Genomic DNA, 10937 nt, shown 5'->3' on the forward strand with positions numbered 1-10937 from the left:
CCACTTCCTGGATCACAGGTCGCGCTGCACGTGTGTGAGGTTACCTACAGGATGGACATGGGGACTATGGGGTGTCTAACTTCTGCAATTGGTCAAACAGGGAAGGAAAAGACCACTACTGAAAACAAGGACACAAAACAACCACCCATGTGTGATCCCATGAGCTCATAAGCTAACACAATAACAATTATAAATGGAAAAAATCTGTTTGCTTTATGAAAACGGCTCCAGACTCACTTTTTTTATTAGAAGCACTGTAGCCCCTGACTGATCATTGTAAAAGGGCAAGCAGAAAATTTAGGGGCACACCTTAAATTACTCTACAATGCAATTATTCACAAAATAACTATTACTGACAAATACTTTGATTATAAATAGACTTATATGCATTTGTTGCACATGTCATTATGCACAATTGATCAAACTTTCAGAATAGGAAGTTGTGAACCAAAGAATCATACAACCCCCTTTACTAATTCTAGGCATAGGATACCCCAAAAGACTCAATTTACATCGAAAAGTAAAACATATATCAGCAAAATATAGATGTCTTTGAAATTAGCTTCCCTATCCTGATCTTAGGTTAGCAGCGAGTAAATACAGTGACTAGTTAAATTGATTTGCTGCTGATAACATACATTATTTTATTAAACTACAATAAGTTATATCAAGTGTTATCCAGATATCATATTGTAATGAGATGAGTGGCATGGCTATATACTGTACACACTTTACACACCAATGTCACTTTTCACTCAGACGTCAATCACAGTGGACGAGGGGTGGGACAAATACCACAACAACCATCCGGCGCATCGTAAAACTACTGATAAACATAGCAACCAAAGCACTTAGCTGAAAAAACACTGGCAAGCGGCCACAGTTGGCATTTTGGGCCTGCAAACTACTCGTCTTTCGAAAAGAAATAGCAACTAGAAGAAATTGCAAATTTGCAGGTCCCACATGCGCGAGTAAAAAACTGCTTGCGAAACGAAAGTTAAACAAAAGTTTGTATAAGTTTGTTGATGGGGATGTGAAGACGCGTCGCGCTGTTGACCGGAGCGCGTCCTCATAGAAAATACACATATCTCTGTAAAGGCAGAGAGAGAACGCCAAATCTGCACGTCGCACAGAACAACAGGTTATAAAAATGCTCGCACTACGTTAAAAAATTGTCTCTAATTGCAGTCGCATTTAGGATCCCTATGATGACAAAAAGAAAACAGAAAAATCGGTTTACGAGATCTGCAATTTTAGCGAGTACTGATGCCATTATCGGCCGATACCAATCGGCGGCCGATCGATCGAAGCATCCCTATTAAAGAATGCTCAACATAGCTTAACTGGTAGAGCATTGAGTAAGCAGTGCAAAAGATCATGGGTTCAATCCCAGAAACACACATACTGATAAATTGTATACCATGTAATGCACAATAAGTCTAAAAGCATCTGCCAAATGCATAAGGTAAATGTAATGCAAATTATAATTTAATTTTAAATTAACAGAGAAATGAATGTGCGTACAAGGTATGTTGACTATAAATGAGGTGTGGTGCAAAAACAGTTGCATGCTAAAGCCATTTTTAGTCTTTTATGCACCAAGCTTCAACACTGTAACATTAAACTCCAAACCGGTGTGAATATAACAGTATGTGAAGTACAGTATGGTGGTCCTCCAATATAGTCTATACCAATAATGGCACCGAACCAAGAAGACCAAGAGAAGAAGAGCAGAGGTTTTAATACCAAGTGGCATAAATGGTTCCTCTATCGGTGTGTCTCAATTAGTTCCCTAGCTCCCTAGGTCTTGAATCAGTATATTGTGTACAGTCGTTCAGGCACTGGTAAGGACACTGACTCACTATACATTAGAACACTTGATGACTTATTTTCCGTTGATGTGCTTATTAAAACAAGACGTCACCACTGATATTTATAAGCTTCACGCAGAAACGACATCTCTCTGACTCATTTAAAAAAAAAAAAAAACTGGTTAAAGAACCGTATGAAAAACACTTTACAAAGTATAGAAAAAAGGCAGTAGTACAGCGTTAAGATTAAATAGAAAATCTATTAAGTATATAAATATATAAGTAATGCAATTTATTCAATGCTTTATTTGATGTTTATTATACTGTATTGATTTGCTTACCTAAAAACAGTTTTGGTGAAAAGGATAAAAGAGTAATAGAGGAGATGGCAGGATAACAACATTTTTGCAGTTCAGATTTTATAATACATGATAGTAAAATGTTTAATACATGTTTATAAATAAAAATGTGACATAGTTAATCTGGTTATTTTCTTTCTTTTTTTTGTCTAGTAGAAGTTATGAATGGCTGGTAACTTATTGGCTGGTGAGTGAAAAAGTTCATTTTAAACCCTGGACACAAATGTAACTGAGTCAGGAAAAAAACAAATGAGAAATTGAAAAATCTTTAAAAAAAAAACTTCAGGTATATTTAATGCACATAGTATTTATGTTGATTTTATGCAATAAAAAAATTACATTTGCACCATTTTTATGAAAGTTAAGACTGAATGGACCAAAAAAAAAGGCAAATGGTGTTACCGCCAATTGCCCCAAAAAATGAGAAATATTAAATATTTTATCCACATTGATGACATGTAAACGTAACCATCAAAAAAAAAGAATGATAATAATTTTAAAATATAATTTTATTAGTTATTTCTAAATGTATATTTCAATGTGATATTTGTCTGAACATTTTTAAAACAGAGCTGTTTTCTAAACAATCTTTGAAAAATAATGTAAAAATGTATGTAAAACATTATATTACACTAAACTAGATGATTATATTAAAAAATACTAGTTACACTAATTGCCATTTTTGTAATTCTCCACCAAATATTCTTTCAGAATGAAATAAAACCAGAAATTTTAGGCTTGGTCATCAAAAAAGAGAATGTATGCAAGTAATCTGCAAATTTATTTTGAAATTTTAAACATTTACATTTAATTGAACTATACGAACACAAAATAATTAACATCACGTCATTGACACAACTATAGGAATTATGTTGTAAGTAAAAAGTTCTAAATAAGCATCTTTACCGTATTCACAGCAAAAATTTGGGTGTTTTGTATTACCCTGAGATGCAGGAAAAAGTTATAAAAGTTTCCTATTTATTACGAGTCATTTGTTTCAAAAAATATTTTTGCATTTTCTCCACATGAAATGAATTTCAAACATTCAGACATATGATTGCCAACAGATCAAAAGATCATTGAAAAAGATTTAGTCGAGAGGCCCTTAACTCTGTGGTGTATGCGGCTTTGGCTTTTCAAAATATTGGACACTTGTGTCTTGCCATTTAAAATGACCATAACAGATGCCTATCGTGCATGAGTAAACATAAACCCCTCCATCTAAAGACGTCGTCTCTACGCACACAACCACCCAACTCTTTGTGCATGTGAGTGTGTTGAATCAGGAATTAACATGACAGATGGCTCTCAGGGTTGTTTCTACTTAACTGCCTCATAAATAATCATAAGGAGACTTAAAGAAAATCCATTTCAGCAAGGCAGAAGGTGGAGCTCTGGATTTTAATGTTGTCCACCCATTAATGTTGTCAAAAATCTGTAACCATAACAATCAGTCACACAACGTCCACGTATAGTATGCAATTCAATACAGCTGTCAATACTTTTCTGAGGATTCACCCCATAAAAATAGATACTGACAATCGTATTCAAATATATGTTGTGTACAGAACCAAACTGAACTATGTTAAAAAGTAGATTTAGAAACATAAAACTGCATTCATAAATAACTTTGGTAACCGAACTTTGATAATTTCCAAGTGAAACTGGTTTTTAAATGAACAAAATAGGGCGAGACGTAAATCCACCAGAAATTATTTGGACACCTGGTAAAAAGGGAGGGGATGAAAAATAAGAGGGCTTGGTTTTCAGCAGTTAAGAAGGAAAGTTGTTTAGGTGGAGTGAGTTATTACCTTCATAATGGAAGATTTAGGAAGAAAGAAATAATTATTTTTTTTTTAAATAATGTTAAGAATACATTAGTTTCAGGGGCGCCTATGAAGCCTAAAACATTTTATTTTTTTAAGTGCCACATAAAAATAAACTTACATTTTAACATCTTAAGATTTTTGAATGTGTACGTCTGCCTTCAATTCACTGTAAAATGAATCATGGTTTTAGAATAGTAAAAGTAAAAAAAAATTACCAGGTTTTTATTTGATATTTAATTTAGTTTATTATTACAAATGTCATGGTTAAATTATGGTTAGACCATAAAATTGTGGTTACTATGTTTGTTTAATTTGTATTAAAACCAAACAAAAAAACTATAGTTACAAAAGTTGTCTGAGCGGTATAGTTAAATAAACCGAGTCTGATGTCACATCTTTTTCTGCAAATGCGGGTCACTTCAGGGCCATACAGTTCACACATGGGACTGATGGCAGTCGCATTTAAATGATAATGTGAAAAAGAGCACCAATCCAAATTGAGCATTAAGACCTGCAGTGTAAACGTCACGGCTTCATACACCGCAAGGTGTGCGATTATAATTAAAGTCGGGTGCTGATTTTTCACACAGCGTGAGCTGCATGTTCCAAAGTCAGGCACGTTTTCTTCATACAACACGAGCTGCAATTTTATCAGGCACTTTTTCTTACCACGCAATCAGCTTGTTTAGAAACAAAGCAGGGTTGCCAGGTCCACAGCATTTCGATGTCCACACAAGAGTTCTGAATTGGACTGGGAATTTAAACTGTTTCCCCAGGTTGATGTTTTTATTGCGAGTTAAAGAGGGAAGGATTTGGTCCAACAGTTGTTGGTATTTTGGCTGTGAATAGTCATTTGGACTAGTTTTAGATAGCGATTGGGCTGGTTTTGTTCTGTGGATCTGGCAATCCTGACAGGGCAATGACAGAAGCATAAGCGCAAAAGGACGCTGGTAAATAAAGGTTTAATTTCGTCCCACAGTGAGTTTGCATTTGTTTAATTGTTGTTGGGTTTTCATAAAATTAGTAATGAACCACAAGCATCTGTTTTTAAGTAAGGCGGAAATCCAGGTTTTAATAACTGTAACAATGCACTTTCATATCATATGTCTTATTTATTCTAGGGATGCACGATATATCAGCCGACATATCGTTATCAGCCGATAACATCTTATTTTTAATATTATCGGTCTGATAGCAAAATTAGGCCGATAAATGAAATCCGATAAATGATGGATTATTTTGGTTTGTTGAACCACTTCACTTGCTCATTGCTGGCCATGTGGAGTTTTGATTGGTGCTTTCTGTGACATAGCACGAAGATGACACATGTTACGGGCTTAAGAAGAGTATGCTAGTCTAGCGCAAAGACAAGATGTCCGCGGTCTGGGAGTTTTTCATTGTGAAATTAATATGAATATTTATCGCCCTATATATATATCGGTTATCGCCCCCACAAATATATCGGTATCGGCCAAAATTTCCATATCGGTGCATCCCTAATTTATTCTGTTAATTACGAATGATGTTAACTCTCATCAAGGTCTAAAGTTGAAGATTAAAATAAGTCCAAGTCCAAGTGCCACCAACTGTACAAGGATTTAGTTTAGTTACTCAATAACAGATGTTTGCCCAGTTACCCCTCGGACTAATATATTCAATAAATTAGAGGTCAAAGCCAACTACTAAGAAACAAATTCCATAACCAAACAATGACATCATGTGCAATATAAACCTGGGACCAATTCATCTGACCAGGAGAGTAATTTGACAAAGCACCCTGTTGTGAGCCCCAAGGTGATTAAATATTTATGGTTTATTCAAGCATGATGTGATACTGATCTTACAAGCTCAATGAGAAAAACAGCTTAGAACTGCAAAATCTTTAAAGACTCTCTGGATGCAATCATCAGCTATATATGCATAAATGTATTATATATATAAGCAAGCTGTTGCATTGTTACTGTTGCTTAATCTTTTGAAAAACTTTAGAAAAATCCCCAACTCATCCTGTTGGGCTATGAACATGAATAATACTTTAAAACAAGCTGCCTAAGTAATTACAGTTATGATTGATACAAAAGGACTTACACTGAAAGACTAATAGTATATAGGCAACACTCAGCAACCACCCAGAACACCCTAGAAACCACCTAAACATCTTAGGACCACCTATAATCACTCAGAAAGCTTAGGCAACCGCCTAGTACCAACCGTGGCAAAGAAAACTGCATTGGCAAGCACCACTCAAAAATATACAGTATATAGCTGTAGTAGCCTAAAGTAGATACAGTATTTACAGTAGGTATCCAAGTATACCAAAACAAAGTGTCCTGTTGTTATAGACCTATTATTATTGGTTTATTTAAGTATGCTGTGAGCTGTCTGTTAGTTTTGTGTCTGGTTTAAATGCCTGTAAGTTACAGTAATGATCAGACATACGCCAACTGCTTATGACAGAATTCCCCAACATTAGAGTTTTAATGCCATTCCCAAAGAAAATCATTCAAGCATTGATAATCCATTTAAAGTAGTTACGAGAACAGCAGATTAATGAGACTGTGCATTCGAACACAAGATTAATGAAGTGCTTTTGAAGGCAGCAGTGTAACAGGTAGAGACTGGTGCTTTTATCAGCCTGGATAAACTAAAAAATACAAGAAGTTTCCTAAATCCAATCCATTTCCACCCAGTTAAAACAGTGTCAGTGGTTAAACTATAATTAAACAGCAGTGACTGTCATAAACACAATGAAAAATGGTGGATTCACACTGTATGCATTGATGTAGCAGATTTGCGGGTTTAAGTTTCTGTCAGAGGCGGTCATCGTCACCTCATTTTATACGAACATAAAGATTGCTGCTGTCTTTAAGTTGCTGAACCAGACAAAAAAAAACACTGATGTCATTCCCTGTGAAGAGAAATTCCACTGATACTTAGAATTTGAAGACGTTACGCAAAGTGATTTCGAGGTACAATACAAGCTTGAACAAACACTGTGGTGTCTGTGGTTTGAAATCCAGAGGAGGTTTTGTTGTGCGTGTGATAACATTCAAGATATCGGTTTATGTCAACACAAGAGAGTTCTTAAGGTGCTTACTCAGTGAAGTTTGTCAGAGGACTGTGCAAATCTGTTGATTTCAATGAGGATTAAGCATCACAAGGACTTTTGTCGTATGACCAAAAGTTCACCCACATGAAATTCAAGTTGGGTCATTCTCGCGAAATTAGACTTGTGAGGTGTCATGAAACATTTTGATAAGAGTATCAAAATAAGAAGCATACAGTTACAAATATCTCTTCACATACTATTTTGCACATGATTTTAAATGACATCATACAAACCAATTTTGTTGTTTTTTCCACATTTAAGGGGGAAATTTTCATTACCACAATGTGTCCATGACTGGATTTGGGTTCTTTGACATGGAAATATTTATAATTAAAAAATCTAAAAAAGTTTCAGTGCATGTAATACTATAAACATTTACAGTAAAGAAACATGTGGTATTTGGTGATCATTGGTACATGTAGGGACAATAAGGAATATAAATGAGTCCAAGACCAATTTTCTCCTCCTCCGCAACAACTTTCAATCATTGTTTAAGCCCTCAATGAACTAACATTAAAAAAAAATTGTTGGAAGGGTCCGTAAGCAGTTCTTATTTTTTCTCTCCAGATAAAAGTTGAAATTTTGTTTGTCATAGTACCTAGACAACATTTTAGTTCTCATTACCGAAACATGAGTTTGTAAATGCATATATTTAATGTAATATCATGTTGCGGTAATGATAATTTTTTATAATGATAATCTAAAAAAATGTTAATAATTCTATAGAAAATATTTTTAAATCCTCTAAAAACAATGGTTATAGTAAGTTCAGACCTTAATCTTATATGTGCAAAAAAATTGGCTTCAATGGCTTTTTAAAAAAATCTGATGCTGGACACCTTTTAAGTCTGGATTTCGAATCACCCAGTTGTGCTTTTAGTAATCTTGAATAATTATGGGGTGGTTTCCCGGACAGGGATTAGCTTAATCCAGGACTAGACCTTAGTTTAATTAGGAAATATAACTAGTTTTAAGAAACATACCTTACTAAAAACATGACCTGTGTGCATTTTAAGGCAAAACAAAAGGCACTGATGTATTTTAAGATATGTCAGTGCAAGTTGTTTTCAGTTTGGACAGATCTTCAATTTTTTTAGTCTAAGACTAGTCTAATCCCTTTCTGGGAAACCGCCCCAAAGTGTTCATGTTGACTTAATCTCAGGCTATGTTTACTAGGGCTGGGTATTTGGTGATTTGATTCTTTTTTTATATTGTTAAAATTCTATTCGATTTCGATTCAGTCTAATATTGGTTCGTTATCAATATTTTATTGAAAATGTTAATTTTGCAGACATGGAATTTATTTGATGTGCTGTCACATTAAGACTTAGAGTAATACACAGATCCATTATACTGTTACACATGCATTTTTATGGCAATTTTTAATGCCTAAAACACGTGCAAAGAAAAACTTTAGTGACAATGTAGCACTGGCCCGTTCATGTTTGCCCCGGGCTATTGCGCTATACAAGCCCTGCCTGAAGTAAAGCACGCACATTAAGAATCGATTGTGGGATTTCCAAATCAATATTGTGTTGTTCAATTGAAGATCAATCTAAGAATCTATATTTTTTACCCCGCCCTAATGTTTACACAACAACAATGTAGTGAAAAACTGAAAAGGTTTTCCTTTGCGTTAATGAAAAATGTTACACACAACAACGCTGTCAAAAAGATCCATGTTTACACTGATCTGCAAAGATGACTAAATTATGTCATCTGCATTAGATAAATACTCTACCATGCCAAAATATATATAAGTATGCAATGTCCGGATCTACTCAGCAAACGTATATTATTCCTGTAAACGACATTTCTATAACATAGGATGGCAATCTGCTTTTATATGGCTTTGTAATCAAATTATAATAATTAAAATGTTTAATTAAAAATCACACAGAACATTAAAAACCCTTTAAAAGCAGTTTGTAGATCATTAAAGTAATTTCTCGATGTTCACAATGAAACCTGCACCTGTTTTAATACACTTAAAGTTCTCTCTCCTTCCTTTCAGTTTATGTCAAGTTGTCATAAGCAAACAGGAAGTATTCATAGCAATGTGACAGTAGAATAAAGAGGTGGAGTGAATGACATTAGGGTTTAAGTTCAGACGTTAAGCAAACTAAGCTGCAGGTCAAAGTCTGTCAACTTCAGTAACCAGAGATCCTTAGGCCTATCTGAACAATGAAACTTGAGCGTACAGACAACCTTTGTTTTCAACAGAGCCCTTCTTCAACCTTAAAAAGAAGCCTTCAGCGAAACTCTGTCAGTCTGAGCACAAAAGGACGTGTTTAACAGAGGCATTATCAGACATACTTGAGCTGGATTCACTATCTGACACAAATGCAAATGATTGTTAGATATACTCAATGAGTAGGCTACACATGGAGCAAGCAAATAAGACATTTGAATGGCATTAAAGATGCTTTTGGAGATTTAACTGCGCTGAATTTAGACTAGAGCTTCATCATGGTGGTCTAGATGAGATCATGCACATGCATTAATTATAAATAAATAAATATACCTAAATTCTAAATTCATATAATGATGTGGTCCCGTGTTTTTATCAGCAATACTTAAATTAAATGTGCACAAAAATATAGCCTACTGTAAAATATTGCGTCTTTACCTGATATGTACTTCTGTATGTTATTCTAATATTATCTGCTGTTATCTAAAACATACGAGGTAATGTTTATAATTACAATAAGGCCTTAGAGGCTGCAATCTAAAAAGTAAAGTAAAGTAAAATAAAAGCCTTACACACGCGCACATAATCCTATCTAACCACTATGTCTTAAATGATTATGTAAACATAATGCGCTAAAGCAAAACATACAGTGATGTCGTTGTCACTGGGCCCTACAGTATGATGATATTGTAGCAGGTACATTAGAGGCGGGCCCATATGAAGCATCGTCCAATACTCCATTTGCACTCCTGTAAAGTATATCATAAATTCAAATATATATACCTGACAGCCACGCGCACTGAGCTCTCATCATGTCCCCCAGACATGATCCCGTTCAGGACGCACGGGATAAATATAGATGATTTTCCTTCTCTTGATCGGCTTAAGCAGCAGACGAACACAAAGCGTCTCTCAGGGCGTCTATTCTGCCATCATGAAGCGCGAATTATCCACACCGCTGCTTTATCGCCATTAAAATGATAAAAAGACTAAACAAAACATCGGACAATCGGCGAAACACTGAACGATGACTGACTGCTCCAGCAAACACGTTATGCGCCCTGAGGAGAGGCTCTCCCTCAGAGCGTGACGTCACCGATTCACGCCCGCCTCACGGCACGTTAGGTCACGCCCCCTCTACAGAGACAACAAAGGTGACTGAATGAATTCTGTAAAGGTTAGAAAAGCGCTTAGAAAGTAAATCGTTAGGTTCTTATTATTATGACTACGATAAAATTATAATGTAATTAGGTGTTCTTAAAGAATATTACAAAAAATAAAATAAAACAAAATATGGAGGCACATTACGGACAAAATAAACAATTTAAACTAGATATTATACACTAATTGAAAAAGCAAAACAAAAATAAGTCGCAATAAATTTAAAACACAGAAATGTGAGCATAAACAGATACTTACAAATTTTATAATAAAGTTGTATTTATACTCTATTTATTGCAACGTTTCGTTATTTATATATTGATTTAATACTGTCACGCACAACAGTGCATCGATTTAAATAAAGTTAAAACTTGTATAGAGCGCCTCCATCTGGACAACGTGCAGTAACTGCATCCAACATTGGCTCATGTCGAGGGCAGACACATACTGTAGGAAAGATATAATACAGATATACAT

The 10937-nt window shown here is 34.9% G+C and overlaps 1 protein-coding gene across 4 annotated transcripts in view; it reads right to left on the bottom strand.

The window, feature by feature from the left end:
- The window catches only part of LOC129432613 (kinesin-like protein KIF21A), a 67985-nt gene extending 57595 nt beyond the window's left edge, over nucleotides 1-10390 (bottom strand). For 3 of the 4 annotated variants that reach the window (XM_055191120.2, XM_055191119.2, XM_055191118.2), the window contains exon 1: nucleotides 10083-10387. In XM_055191120.2, coding sequence (XP_055047095.2) covers nucleotides 10083-10126 — 44 coding nt within the window. In that variant the 5' untranslated portion in view covers nucleotides 10127-10387. Of the gene's footprint in view, nucleotides 1-10082 lie in introns of all 4 variants that reach the window. The other variant, XM_055191121.2, reaches the window with a different exon arrangement.
- Between the last annotated feature and the right edge of the window lie 547 nt (nucleotides 10391-10937).

This window comes from Misgurnus anguillicaudatus, chromosome 1 (genome assembly GCF_027580225.2).
Source record: "Misgurnus anguillicaudatus chromosome 1, ASM2758022v2, whole genome shotgun sequence".
Taxonomy (NCBI): domain Eukaryota; kingdom Metazoa; phylum Chordata; class Actinopteri; order Cypriniformes; family Cobitidae; genus Misgurnus; species Misgurnus anguillicaudatus.